The sequence below is a fragment of the Simochromis diagramma genome, unplaced genomic scaffold, assembly GCF_900408965.1.
Source record: "Simochromis diagramma unplaced genomic scaffold, fSimDia1.1 OVJJ01000802.1, whole genome shotgun sequence".
In the NCBI taxonomy this organism is placed as follows: Eukaryota; Metazoa; Chordata; class Actinopteri; order Cichliformes; family Cichlidae; genus Simochromis; species Simochromis diagramma.
In genome coordinates, this window is record NW_024387492.1 from 9,481,038 (window position 1) to 9,496,361 (window position 15,324).

General features: G+C 40.6%; 1 protein-coding gene across 1 annotated transcript; it reads left to right on the forward strand.

Annotated features, from left to right (window-relative positions):
- The first annotated feature begins 4,032 nt into the window (after positions 1 to 4,032).
- Positions 4,033 to 13,548, forward strand: gata4 (GATA binding protein 4). Its single transcript, XM_040017901.1, has 6 exons — positions 4,033 to 4,925; positions 9,119 to 9,285; positions 9,398 to 9,523; positions 9,932 to 10,013; positions 10,272 to 10,426; positions 10,618 to 13,548. The coding sequence occupies exons 1-6, from the start codon at positions 4,403 to 4,405 to the stop codon at positions 10,741 to 10,743; spliced, it is 1,179 nt and encodes a 392-aa protein (XP_039873835.1). The 5' UTR covers positions 4,033 to 4,402; the 3' UTR covers positions 10,744 to 13,548.
- The last annotated feature ends 1,776 nt before the right edge of the window (positions 13,549 to 15,324 follow it).

A 15,324-nucleotide genomic window follows, 5' to 3' on the forward strand; every position in this document is an offset into this window, starting at 1 on the left:
TGCGATTGCTTACAGAATTGATCTATAGCTTCAACAGCAGGCTATAACCCCAAGGAGCAGAATTTCAAGTACGTGCATAAGCATCAGAGCAACGATCAAACCTCTGCTGGTGAAGTAGTTTTACAAACAGTGGAAGTCATTTGGACAAAAGAGCGTTTTGATAATTGAATTCTTATCATGCATAATTGAGTGTTGTGCGACGTGTTTGCGCTGCTCTTCAAGCTACGTGAATCAAGAGTCCAATTCAGCACTCGAGTCTGTCACACATATGAGAACCTGCAAGGAGTTAATAATTTATTCCAAAACACACTCCTCATAGATGGTGCGAGAATGTGCGTGTGTGTGTGTGTGTGTGTGTGTGTGTGAGAGAGAGAGAGACGACTGCGTTGCTGAAGCCCAGGTGTCCCGCTGGGAAAACTTGTGTCTCCCCAGAGTGACTCTCTGACCTTACCTGTGCAAACACACTTAATCCACAAGAACAACACAGACACCTTAGATTAACACTTGAACGCACACACTTGGACATTTACACACTTACAAGAATGACTGCACAAGGAAATTGCACTCGTTCATAAAAATAAGCAGTAAATATGAAAGAAAAATGTTGACTGAGCGTTTGTGTGTGTTTTTATCACATTACACTGTTTTAAAACGCTGACAAAAAGCTTAACATACTAAAGAAATGAAACATTTTCACTAAAACTGTGATTTGCATGTGGCATTAGACACATATGTGTGAGTTTATTCTACTGGAGGCATCAGTAAAAACACCACAAATATTCCAAAAATCCAGCTTTGATCTTTCAGTGTGACATTGAATCAATCTGAATATGTTTTACTGCCAAGTTTACACCTACAGTAGTGCAAGGGATTTGCCTTACAATGCACATGACAATGACCATAACGGAAAGTAGAAACAAAAGCAAGCGATGTGACGATACCCAGATATGAATTTGAATAATACACAAAAACGCAAAACATGAAAAACATTTGAACTACGCAAATATCATAAAAAATGTTCTGTTTGCAGATGATGAGCTGTGGGAGGAGGTGGAAGACGTTGGAGAGAGCGGAGCTTTCATGTCAGTTTGGTTGTTTGGTTTGGAGGATTCTGCAGTTACAAAAATTCATAGCCATACCCATAAATAATTGGCAAAAGAAAGAAAGAAGGATAATGCCTCCCACATTTTCTGTCCAAACAAAAACGCCGCTGGTGAGGATGAGTCCCGATCACAATTAATTACAGGCTACACTGCATTCAAAAAGCCAACGCTGGGAAAAAACGCTGAAATTCTGAATTGTTTTCTTCCTGGAGACACTTGTTAAATTTAAACTTTGGAGACGACATGAGGGTTTCTCAAGTGACAGCAAAGGTAGACCTAAACCTCTATTGATCTGCGCTGTCATCATTATTGTTATCTCATTACTGTGCATCAGATAAAACAAGACAAACAGCTGACGTCTTCAGGAGCAGATGCTGAACAGATGAAAGCCCTTCTGACAAACAAAAAGAAGAAGACGTTTTCTGCTAACCAAAATGTCCATGAGGAATACCGAGAATTTCAGCTGAGTGACGTCTCTGTGTGCGTTTCACTGGCCTCATATCGTTCCTCCTCCTGTGTTTTCCTGCCTTTCCATTTGAAGTGTTCTTCCTGGAGCCAGAAGTCTACCATACCCTCGGTGTGTGTGTCTGTGTGTGTGTGCGTGTTTGTGTGTGTGAGGAAGAAGGGCCAAAATAAGTCACCGACCCCCAAATGATTGAGTCGTGGCCCCAGCCAAGACGGGGACACTTTTCCTGGTGCCTGGTTCAGACACACACGCACACGCACACACTCATACACACACACACACCTTCCTCAGCAACAGTCTGCTGCTGTCCAACACATACCAGCATCTCTATCTAGTCCCTCACCCAACACCTCTTCATTCATACACACTGACAGCGAACACACACTGGGAAACACACGGTTGCACAGAATCATTGTTATAAACACACACGCACAGTTTACACGAGCTCTGGCCTCTGTCACTGTCAGTGCTTCAGCTTGGCATATGCAAACACACCAATCAAAACACACACTGTACTCTCCAATAACAGCAGAAAAAGAATGAACGCCGCTTTTTAGGTATTTTTCTAAACTTTTTACCTCACATTTTGCCTGATTATGCTGCTGCTGGAAGCAGCTTTAAAGAAGAACGACACCAACATATTTTTTGGGGGGTTTCTTTCCCGCCAACCAACCGTCAGAAATTTTCCACTTTCTTCGCCTCCAGCTCGAAACACGCGAACGGAGAAATTTCGTGTCACAAAACGAACTTCCACGCTGTAACTGGAGCTGTAAAACTCGAAGCGTCTCTTTCATGAATCGACTTTGGCGCTACTTTATGCTGTCTCAGGTTAACAGACCCACGCCCAGATATTATTAGCCAGCAATTGGTGGCTCTGTTATCAGCCTATGGTTACACATTGATGACAGTTGCCCATTTCCACTCAGGCAATATTGCACTGTTTGCCTTGACTTTGTTCAAGAAAAAGGGGGGGAATCGATACTAAAGTACGAAGGTTAGAGGTTATTATTCATGCTTTATGCACAGACTGATAGATCGATTATGTTCTCATGAATATTAATAGGGTATTTTCAATTCATTACAGTGGGGCCAATTAATTCTAAGAATAAGCACTGATTTGCATACCAAACAGATAGTTTTATTGGTTCATTCATCATGAATTATTATGAATAACCACAGTTAATAATTGCTTAAACTACACATCATACAGCAGAATCCCTGGTCTCTTCAAACACACACACACACACACACACACACACCTACACACACACACACACACACACACACACACACACACACACACACACACACTGTAGAAGTACATAATTCAGTGAGGGGATGTCAGTGGGAAGTGGCTGCACAATGAAATGGCCTCGTGTGTTTAGGTTTACTGGTGTTGATGACAGGTATAAATCTGTCCTGGAGAGGACAACAGCCGCCGGACACTTCCGACTAAAGTAGCGCAATTCTTCATTTTGTCAAAACAAAAATAATAATAATATGAAAACACATAACAAAAGAAAAATCATTTCTGGCTGTGGAGAAGTGCTGTGACGAAAACACGAATGAATAAATGGCCCGTGGGACCCCTGCAGGTCACAGCTCATTTATTTACAGGCAATGTCCCTCCGCGTCTATGTACATATATGCGTCCTCCAACAGGTTATAGCCTGATGCATGTGCACTTTTAACTGTCGTAAATAACGGATATGAACCTTAAAAAAAAAGACGCTTCGAATTACCAGAAAAAAAAGTTGCTAATCGTAATTATAACACATTATTAGAACAATAACACCAATATCTCTGCCTCCAGTTTTATTTTATTCTATTTTATTTTATTTTATTTTTTTGTATAGAGAGTGAGAGAGAGAAATTATCAGATGTAAAAAATATTTAATAATAGCCTATAAATATATAAATCAAAGCACACAGAATAATTACAGAACAAAAAAGAAGACTAAAATCGAGAATTGAAATCTGATAGATTTAAAAAACATTAAAAAAACGAAACACAAAGTTTAGATCTTTAGATTCCCGATTCTTCATTTCAGATAATCGAAAAATAAATAATAAAACAGCAATTAAAAAATCGGCGTTCAATGAGTTCAGCCAGGTTTTAATTTAATAAAAAAAGTATTTGGATATTTTGTGCTAGCGCTAAAAATGATTTTATAGCGATGTTTTAAAATCCATAAGGACAGAAAAAGAAACCGCTCGACTCCAATAAGATCCACGTGAAGCAGCGAGTCTCCAACTCCCTTGGAGACTTGAAAGTCTTTATTTATATTTATGTTTTTATTACATTAAAATGCAGCATTTAAAAACAGCAACATTTAAAAAAAAAAAAATCACCTCTAAACAAAAGATAATAGATCAGAAAGAAAATAGACCCCCCAAAAAGTGCTCGGCCTTCGCCAAATCCATGTGATAGGCCTATCTGGAATCCATGAAATAAATACTGTGCAGTTTTGGAAACGTCATTAGAAAAAATGTTTGGATTTGATTTTGGCAAAAAGGTTGAGAGAGAGAGAGAGAGAGAGAGAGAGAGAGAGAGAGAGAGAGAGAGATAATGACAGCTGGATCTTGATCACTGGGTCTGTCACTCCTCCTCCTCTCTTGTGTGTCCACTAATGCGTTTATTTTCACTTCTCTGAGTGTTGCGCTGTTTTGCTTGACTTGATCAGATCTGAACAAGTAGCCTGACTTAAGCCAGCTTCGCGAGCTGCTTTAAACCAGATGTTTTGCGGTAACACAAGGTAGTTCCGTGCGTAACCGCATCCACACAGCCTTCATACCTTCTACCGACGCGGATGTCCAGCTTCAAGGTGAGGATATGTACCAGGGCATAATGACAAGCAACCATGGACCCTCTTCATACGAGGCCGGATTTCTTCATAACGCCTCGGCGGGCACCTCTCCGGTTTATGTCCCCACCACCCGGGTCGTCACACCCATGATTCCTGCGCTTCCTTACCTTCAGGCTCCCGGTGCGTCGCAGCAGAGCAGCCCGGCGTCGAGCCACTCTGCGTGGGCACAGCCGGGGGCAGACTCGGTGCCCTCATACAACCACTCCCAGGTGTCTCCGCGCTTCACTTTCTCCACCAGCCCGCCTCTGTCCTCCGGGGTGGCCACGGCCCGGGAGACGGCAGTTTCTTACACAAGCCCGCTGAACATCTCCGCTAACGGTAGGGATCACTACAGCGCTCGCGGTCTGAGCGGGTCGTATCACAGCCCTTATTCGGCCTACATGAGCCCTAACGTGGGCGGAACGTGGCCGGCGTCCCCCTTCGACAGTCCGGTTCTCCACGGTCTCCAAACTGGCGCTCCTCCTGGGACAACAAGACACCCTAACATAGGTGAGGAAATAAAATACACTTTTACACAAATACAGTGTTTCAGTATTTTAAGAAGGAAAAACGCACAAATGAAATGGATTACAAAAGGGAGAACACAATTATTTGTTTAATTTAGAGATTAAAAGTTGGAATTAATAAGAGTTAATCGGCGAAACTAAAAAATATAAAAACGTGCATTAATTATTAATGGTCAATATCAATTTTGGCTCCATTTTGTTACTTTTACGCGGTTGTAAAGGGGCAGATTGTGATTTTAAAGAAAGGGTAACTGAATTTTAAAACATTAACACCATGAACAAGAATATATGTTTTTATTCATATTTACACATTTAACGTACAATTTCTGATAGTTTATAAAGATATAAAATTATATAGACTTCGGGAAAATCTTCTAAAAGTTCACGTTTTTACAATTATGCTCATCACAAATGAACATTTTCACACAACCTAAATTGAGATGCATTTGAGTGCAAATCCACACAGTTTTATATCTATAATAATTCAACAAAATTAATAATACGTTTTATAAGCCGTTTTAAATGTGTGGCACACATCTCTAAATCCCTATATATATCTATATCTAACTATATATCTATGTATGTATGTATGTATCTATCCATCTATACACACACACACACACACACACACACACACACACACACACACACACACATATATATATATATATATATATATATATATATATATATATATATATATATATATATACACACACATATATATGAACACTCATCAGGCTCAATCCAAACACCCAAAGTTAGACTTACAATAGTTTAACATAAACAACATACAGGAAACATGCTATCTATTAGTTATGAATGAATCTGAGCAATATTATTGGTAAGATTGAAATTAGTATTTAACACAAGTGGAGTTGATAACACCATTTGTGGTTTATGAGCTGTGTTTGACTGTGGCCTTTTGGATCAGGACAGATTTTATTTGCTGGGAATCTCATCCATGCGTCACATATCATCAATCATTTATTAAAGAAGTCTTTCACGATTCTTATATATATATATATATATATATATATATATATATATATATATATATATATATATATATATATATATATATATATATATATATATATGATTTAATTATTATTTAAAAAGACATGTTAGAAGTCACTTTAAGGTGAACAGATTAATCTAATATCTGACCTTTATGTACTGGATGTGATTTTGGCCTGTAGCTGCAGCCTGCAGTGTACTCTGAACCATATGGATGACGGAGATTTCACAACACATTCATTTTGCTTAGGCTGTCAGATTTTGTGTGGCTCACGTTTTGCATAGTCTGCATCACCAATAAGCACTGTGTTTGTTTAAACTGTCTCCCCCCCCCCCTACATCTAAAGTTTCTGAACTTTTGCAGAACGATGGTGGGCAACATCTTTTAATTCAAACGTGCACAACATGGCCACTTTTCCAGTTCAGTATCCTCAGAAGTAACCAGTCGTTATCGCTCATTCTTCACCACATCAGTTATTATTCACAGCTGATTAACAGCTCATTACTTCCTCATTTCTAAATATCATGTACAGTTTCCATCTGCCACATCCCCCCTCCCCCCCCCCCGACCCTCAACAGTTTCATGGAGAAAAAAAAAGAAGCATCTCTCAAATTATCTCTAAAAAAGAGAGATAACAGCATTGATCCAAACGGAGCTCTTCATCTTATTACAATCACACTCGTCACAAAGACCCCTGTGTTCACTCTGATTTGGTTTACAAGCGTAACAGTAACACCTCACTGTTGTGCAATCTCAACAAATTCAATCGTCTCTGTGTTTAATTAAGAGGCTTTCAGCCGGGTGCCGAAAGAACATTGTTCTGGGGAAAGGGAAACTCCCTCATTTGTTCCGTAAAGATGGAAAAGAGGAAATAAAATCTAATCAGAATTCATTCATTAATCAACGCACAGAAATGCTCAGTGACATTTAGCTTGAATGGATGTGAGGGCACTAAACTAAAATCAGTTTTGATCTTCAAATGGAACAACTAAATTCACTTTAGTTTTGTCTTTTGAGCAAAGCTATCATGGTCGTGTTAAAATTGCAAACCATAAATATGTTGATTGTACAAAACAACAATATTGGCATTTATTAAGTGTGGGATACAATGCATGGATTTATTTATGCTTAAATTGAACAATCCTTTGCTCAAGTTTAATTAGATTGAGGGGGAGGGATAACTTTTCAACTAAAGGACAGCATAATTCATCGATATTTCAGATTCTAATATCTATATTATGACTCTGATAAATTCCTGGAAGTCATGAAAGCAGTTTGGGTGGAATTTGTATGAACAACATGGAAAAAAATACAAAAATTCTATTAAAGTAAAATCTGACAAAGTACCCCTAAAATCAGGTTAAATTGTAATAATTAATATGCGTTAATAAAATATTAATATCAATATAATAAAATGTATTTTACTAGGTAAAGCAAGAACAACAAGGTAAAAAAAAGAACAAATTGAAGGCTTAAATAAGGTATCAAAAATAAACCCTGAAAGAGGTGATATTTTAATACAAATATTTTATTATTATGCATTCAGGCATGTTTAGTCTTTTCATTCTTTCACTCATGGGGCCAATTAAACAGTGTTGTTGGATAATGTGTAACAATGTGTCCTATTTCGCATGCTGGCCCCCTTTTTTTTACATTAAAAAAAAATCTTTTTAAAAAAACGTTAAAATCAGAATTTAAATCAGAAAACTTGAGTGGAATACTTAGTACAGTATGTACCCTAGTAAAATTCCTGCCATTGCTGAAAATTGAACTGTTAATTTACAGCAGTACATTATTATAATTATTATTGTTTCTTATAGTAGCTAATCACGCTGTGTTGGCCAGCATGTTGAGTTAAATCACTTTTCTTAATTGAAGTTTCATTGAAATTTCAGAAAGATTTATGACTTAAATGATAATCTGATTAATTAATCTGGTTATGTTTCCCAAAATGCAAAAGTGTAAAATCCCAAGAAAATACTCAGAAAATACTCATTCTATTAAAGTTAAATCTTTTAATGTTAAAAATGAGTTTACAGATACAATCATTATCTTGCTGACTTTAGCCTTTTCCTTGTCACAGCTGACACCATGTACACTCTGTATTTCTATTTTCACTCCTGGCCTCCTAAAGCATTTGTGTCTGGGTTTTTTAACCGCACTATGATAAACGCTGACATATAAACAGTGGGCATGAAAACTTCCATTTAGATATTTCTTTTGTGTATTGTCTCATGTTGCTGCGTTGTGTTGGCTACAATTGCTGCCTCGCTCAAGGTTAGCTCGCCCTGTCGTGTCTGTTTGGCTCTCAGCCTTGAGGAGGCCTGCATGTGTGCCACTGCCTGTCCGGTTGCACAGCGGGCCGAGGGAGGAACACATGTGGGCCAGATTTACGCTATCTGAAGAAGAGCAATTATGCACAGCGAAGTGTGTGTGATTAAAACACATTAGGATTTGAACGGGACGTCCACAGTTAATACGTTGCTGTTTTCTGCTGTTTATCAAGGTGCTCTCAGACCTGACACGTATTTTAGATTACAGCTCGTGCTGGTGGCGGCATTGCTGAAATATGAAGAAGGACTAGTAGTGTTCTCACCTCTACTCCAAAGATTGATGTCTCCTATCCCAAATAGTTAAGAGGTTCTTGGGAGACACTTTGTTATGTGCCAGATGAGAGAGAGAAGATTACATTTATCACATTTATCAGATGTCCCGCTAAGTGAAAAAGAAAAGGAGAAAGAGGTATGATAGACATTTCAGTAGGACTGAGCTCTATTCCATCTTTATTTCCAGCCACCTTTTATCTCATGGGGGGGGGGGTGGGGGGGTTGCCAGCTAAGGAAGGACTCCAGGTTGCGGTTGTGTGGGCCCCTGAGTGGATCCAGCCTGCACCTCCTGCTGGTGCATGAATGCCACTGCACTGCTTGATCACTGTCAGGGTCTGAATGTACAGGAAAGCAATGGATTTATGTTTGTGGTATCAGAGCGGCTGGAGGTTAATTTCTCTAAGAAGTATTGTAGCATAACTGTTCCAGTAATATTTGAGTGTTACTTCAGATCATATTTTGTATTTTACTTACAAAAGGTTAGAAATGACCAGTGGCCCCATCTCAAGAAAAAGAACTTTTTGGCTTATATTTGTCATCTCTTATCAGATTTGTTTGATGACTTCGCTGAGGGCCGAGAGTGCGTGAACTGCGGAGCGATGTCAACCCCCCTCTGGAGGCGAGACGGTACCGGTCACTACCTGTGTAACGCCTGCGGGCTGTACCATAAGATGAACGGCATCAACAGACCTCTTATCAAACCCCAGAGACGGCTGGTTGGTCACCCACGATTTCATCTTCTCCTTTAGCAAGTCCTGTAAAACAGATGCTTTCATCTCTTTGCTAAATGTCACTCCACTGACGACCGACATGTTTTATCTGTGGCAGTCTGCCTCGAGGAGGGTGGGCCTGTCCTGCACCAACTGTCACACCACCACCACCACCCTGTGGCGACGAAACGCAGAGGGAGAGCCGGTCTGCAACGCCTGTGGGCTCTACATGAAACTCCACGGGGTAAGAGAGAGAACAATGGGAGAACTCTTGCACTCTTCTTCTTCTTTCGGGTGCTCCCTTTAGGGGTCGCTCCAGCTGATCATCTGCATCCATCTCAACCTATCCCTGTATCTTCTTCTGTCACACTTCTTCCGTGGTCTTCCTGGCAGCTCCACTATCCCTCCTCTACACATGTCCAAACCATCTCAGCCTTCCCTTTCTAACTTTGTCTTAAACTTGCACATATGATGCTTTGCAAAATAAAAATTAATGCAGAACATCTAAATGAAAAGACATTAAGAAACTGCATCAAGTCAGTGATCAACTCTTGCCTTAAAAACAGTTTTCCAGCCTTTTTGATTGTTTAATGTATATTAATACAACCTGCGTTTTCTTTAAGGTTCTTTCTTTGTCTTTGTGTCTCGACAGGTCCCTCGACCTTTGGCTATGAAGAAAGAGGGGATCCAGACCCGCAAACGCAAACCTAAGAACCTCAATAAATCCCAAACTGGTGGGCTTCAAAAACACACTTGATTATATTTGTGTTTATATTTAAGAGCAAGCAGGAGCAGAGCCGTAAATGTCGTTTCTCCCCTGTGTTCTACATTAGAGTGATAATTTTCTGCCGTCACCTGTTGTCCTTTGTACTTTCAAACCGAAGAAATAAACGTTTTTAGATTTATCAGTGCAAATGTGATACAGGTTTACGTATCAAGGACGGATCACATGTGTACAACACCCGTAGCCTCACCTGTGCTGTACCCTGCAGGGACACCAGGCAATGAGGGGGCTCCGATTACACCCAGCAGCACTCCCCGCGCCTCCACCACCTCCACCACTACCACCACTGCAGAGGAGACTCGCCAGATAAAGACGGAGCCAGAAAATCACAGCTTGTACACACATCACAGCTCACATGCACAGGTGAGACACCTCAATGGCGAAATCTCGAAGGACATTTACGTTCAAGAAATTTACGATAAACTCAGATTTTTGGTAGACATTAGTGTAAAAATCAATGCCTCCCTAACCACGTGTCACTCAGAGGTAGTGGGAAGTGAACAGAAAGATGGCAAAAATTCCACTTCTCATCACCTTCTCCATTATCTCTCCAGATTTCTGCTTTGCCAGCCTACATGGCAACTCAAGGAGGCCCCATTCCCCTGAAGATGTCCCCTGGGGGGCACAACGGGTCCTCTGGCTCCAAAGCTGAACCCTGGAACAGCCTAATCCTGGCTTAGAAAAAACCTACAACCCAACATCTCAAAAACCTACCTAACCACAGAATACCTATTAAAGTCTCCTGACAGACTCTGGGTTCAGACCATCTGTTTCCTGCCCGCTGTGCAGCGTTGTCAGTGCAGGAACAGAAATCTGGGAGCTACTACAGAAGAAACGAGGCCTTACAGTGCTGCACACACTGTGTGTGAACTCAGTGCAAACAAGGACTTGAATGGACTTTGTTATAGAAATCTGAAAGAAGAGCAGTGACTAGATTCACTCAGTAACACGACAGAAAACTTTTCGTCACCCTCCTCGACAGATAAATACTGTAACATAATACATGACAATAATAGTTATAGTCACTTTTTTTAAATTAACATTTTTTTTTGATTTGCATATGATTGTGGATATTTTGCCAAAAAGGAAAAACATTAAAATACACAAAAAATGTTTAAAAAAAAAATCACAATTTTTAAACTTAATGTAAAAAGTTGCACCACCAGGTTTACAGAAAGTGTATTTAAAGGCCAGCTCAGATACATGTATATAAAAGAACCAGAAATATAGAGTTGTTCACTTTCCACTGGTTGTATCAAGGCAATTCAACAATAGACTTTCCACACATTTTTCTTCATGGTGCTTAAAGCTTTGATTTTTTTTTTTTTTTTTTTTAACTGTGTGGGATAAAATCTTCCCTTGGATTCATCCAAAGAAACTGGCACGCTGTTTTGGGGAAAGTACAGTGCTTTTTAGGGTTTGCAGGTTTAATTAAACGAGTACTTTTTTGTAGTTCAGTTGTAATGTAATAAGATTGCAGCAGACGCAAACTATTCAGTGTTTCTATGCTGGTTAAATTAAGCAAACTGAAACAATGAGCGATCTGTTATACTCTTTTCGAACTGCAATAGAAGGTAAAGCAAATATAAAACAGGTTATATAGAGTGTCCCAGGGATCCACGGCAGTGGGCCATCTTGCACAACAGTATGTTTTGTCATTGGCAGATGGGTATTTCTGCTGACAAGAATCTGCAGTTAAAAGGCAACTGTGTAATTAGCCCATCTAACCTTTGAATGACTATTCCCCCCTAAACTTACTTTATGGGATCCACCACTCCCCAGTGCCAGTTATCCGATCGCTACACGATCTACTACTCAGTGCAATAATAACAGCTCCTTATCACTTTCTTCCATTCAAAGTATGAAAAATACACGTCAGTATTGGCATCTCTTACAACACATGATAAACTACCTGCGCAGGAAGAGTGCACGTGATGATTGTGATGTGGAGGCCACATAGCTCCCCCTGCTGACAGATGCACAGGCATGCAACCACTGGACTTTAATTAAAAGGTTTAGCGCTAAACCACATCATGATCATCACCGTCATCATCGGATTACCATCTACTATATAAGGACTGACCAATAAGCTGTATAAAGGATTAACTGTACAGTATGTTAGCATTACTTCAATTTGCTTTCTAAAAGCATGGAGGCAACCATTGTAAATGTAGGATATTGCTACTGCTTCTATGTAAAAACTCCACTCCAGTATGATCTGTGACATATTGTAGACAAAGACACTAATAAAGACACAGCATTTTGACATAATGCAAACAGTATGCAAAGGTGGTGGAATTCATTCTGTTTCTAATGCCAGTGTCTTACAATAACTTCATCTTCTTCTCAAAAGCACGCGGAGCCTTTGAGTCCTCTTAATTTCCCAATTTGTAAAAATTGCTCTGTGATGTTCACGGTGTTTTTGGTAAAAAGCTGAAGGGCACAGTGGTTAAAGTCCTCAGTCAACTTTTCTCTGATGACCTCCGCACACTTGTCCTGTACCAAGTCCCTCCAACACTGCTGAAACGCAAGTCTCATTATATCCTCGAGGCCAGCATCACACGCTTGTGAGCTAAATGTGTAACCAAGTGCAAAAACACGCCCTCTTTCTAAATATTCCTGGAGACTTTCGGTACTCATCGAAAGCAGAACTTCTGCAGAGTCGATCAGTGCCTTCACCCTCTGCGTCAGGATTTTTTTTCTTCTCATGCGCTGGTTTGCTTTCAAATATAGAACGCATGCTTTTAAAATAAGTCTTCCTGTCCTGCTTCTGCATGGTGGCTGCAAAGTGGATGTTTTCTTGTTGAGGCCCCAGCAAGCGCTTAAGAAGAGAAAACACAGTTTCACACAAAAGATTAAGATCGGTGCTCATTTCAGCTGCTTTAACATAACTCTCATAGTCCACAGTTTGATTTACGCATTCCACCTGTTTGTAGTTAACACCCTGAAACAGATTTTCTCTGGTTCCTCTAAAGCCCAAGCACTTCATATGGCCAATATGAGTCTTCACTCCAAGTGCATTCCACCTCTCCAGAGCCTTATGAACCGGGTTCAGCATGCACGGGTTGGCATATCTTGCCAAACATGGGCTGTTCACAGTGAAGATGTAGCCCTTTACGTCTTCAGAGAAACTCTCTGACTCCAGAAGTTCCTGGGTTTGGCTGATAACGAGGTCCTCACTATGTTCTCTATAGTTAGGATAATAAGGCCCGTACATGATAATCTCCTCCTGTCTTTCAATCACTGCCCAAGAATGCTGTTTGTCGTCTTCACAGCATTCATCAGTGATGTCGTGGTGAAACTAAAAAATTACTGTTCACTGAGTCATTGAGGAAAAAATGATTTGTGGCTTGATTAAATTTTAGATACTCCAAAACTTTCATCCCAGATTGCTGTGCGTTAGCCCAGGATGATGTCAGCTCCAAGAGGAGATTGGTCCTTCTAGTTGCACAGGCTTCACGTGTCCAGGGGTGACCACAGCTTGTCCTGTGATGCAAATATATCCATTATTAATGAATTTCACACAAAAGCCGGACAATGACGATGTTAAACCTCGGTTCTTTTAAGGACATCTGTAGTTTTATGGGAACTGTGTCTGGTACTGATGAAGAGCTAAAACTTGTTGGACACTTGCTGTGTGAATGGCAAAGAAAAGTGATTTAAGTGACCTGGTTCAGGGACATGAGATGGTTGTTGATGCCAAAAGAGCTCAGCTGAATATTTCAGAAACTGCTGCTGGGATTTTCCCACACAAAAATCTCCAATGTTTACAGTGAACAGTCAGAAAAAGAGAAAATAGTTGTGTGAAAAAGTCTTGTTGATGTCAGAGGTCAGAGGAGAACGGCCAGACTGCGCTGAGTTGATAGGAAGGCAACAGTAAATCATATAAGTGATCGCTACAACCAGCATATGCAGAAGTGCATCCTTGAATGCACAGCACCTTGAAACAGATGGGCTTCATCAGCAGCAGAAGACCACACCAGGTTCCACTCCTGTCAGCTAAGAACAAGAAACCGAGTCCACATTTCACACCTGCTCACCGAAACTGCACAACAGAAGATTGGAAACATGTTGCCTGGTCTGCGGACTCTCTGTTTCTGCTGCAACATTCAGATAGTAGGATAAGAATTCCGGACTACACGGCCGCATGGATCACTCGCACCTTGTATCAATGGTTCAGGGTGGTGCTGATGGTGCGGGCGAATATTTTACTGACACACTTTGGGCCCCTTTGTACCAATTTAGCAACATTTAAAAGCCACAGACTGCCTGAATTTTGTTGTTGACCATTACCATCCCTTTAAGCCCACAGTGTACTGATCTTGTGATGGCTGCTTGCAGCAGGATAACACACTGGATACGTTTTTATCAAACTGTACCAGCTATAGCTGATATTGTTGGATGAACCGACCTGTATTATGTGGTCACATTTCTTCTTTTTTATATATAGATTTAGTAGTTAACTAAACAGACACTACTTGACTCAATAACTCTTCATTTCCTGCAGGTAAAATGGTAAATGGCCTGTATTTATATAGCGCTTTACTAGTCCCTAAGGACCCCAAAGCACTTTACATATCCAGTCATCCACCCATTCACACACTGGTGATGGCAAGCTACACTGTAGCCACAGCCACCCTGGGGCGCACTGACAGAGGCGAGGCTGCTGGACACTGGCGCCACCGGGCCCTCTGACCACCACCAGTAGGCAACGGGTGAAGTGTCTTGCCCAAGGACACAACGACCGAGACTGTCCAAGCCGGGGCTCGAACCGGCAACCTTCCGATTACAAGGCAAACTCCCAACTCTTGAGCCACGATCGCCCCAGTTACTTGTGTGACTACATTTGGTTCACTATTGCCTAAAACAAAACAAATACACACAACAATTTGTGATCGTCTTGTTACAACACGTGGAAACTATTTCACATTGGAAAATCCATCCAGTCTTCTCACCTCAGCCAAACTTATAACCCTGCTTTGCCAGGCTCTGTCTTAATTTAGGATCTCCAGACAGAAAAAGCCTCATAACCTGATCTGTTGCACTACATTTTTTCACCCAGGCTGTCATTTGTCAGTACGTAGCTCCTCCTTCCAGTAATACTCAGGCCTTTGTGGCTATGACCTAAACACTGCTGAAGAGCTGCTTCTTTTATTAAACATCAGCCCTCAGGAGTCTTTCCTCATAAAAGGACAGAGTTATTTATGAAGTCTGCTCCCATCTATGATATATTTTAGTTAAAACAGCTGTGTGGTGCTTTT

Bases quoted from the DNA above. Each gene is read 5' to 3' on its own strand.
- gata4 (XM_040017901.1), top strand. From the start codon at position 4,403: ATGTACCAGGGCATAATGACAAGCAACCATGGACCCTCTTCATACGAG. The intron at 4,926-9,118 runs GTGAGGAAATAA...ATCTCTTATCAG, and splicing joins AACAAGACACCCTAACATAG to ATTTGTTTGATGACTTCGCT. The intron at 9,286-9,397 runs GTTGGTCACCCA...TATCTGTGGCAG, and splicing joins TCAAACCCCAGAGACGGCTG to TCTGCCTCGAGGAGGGTGGG.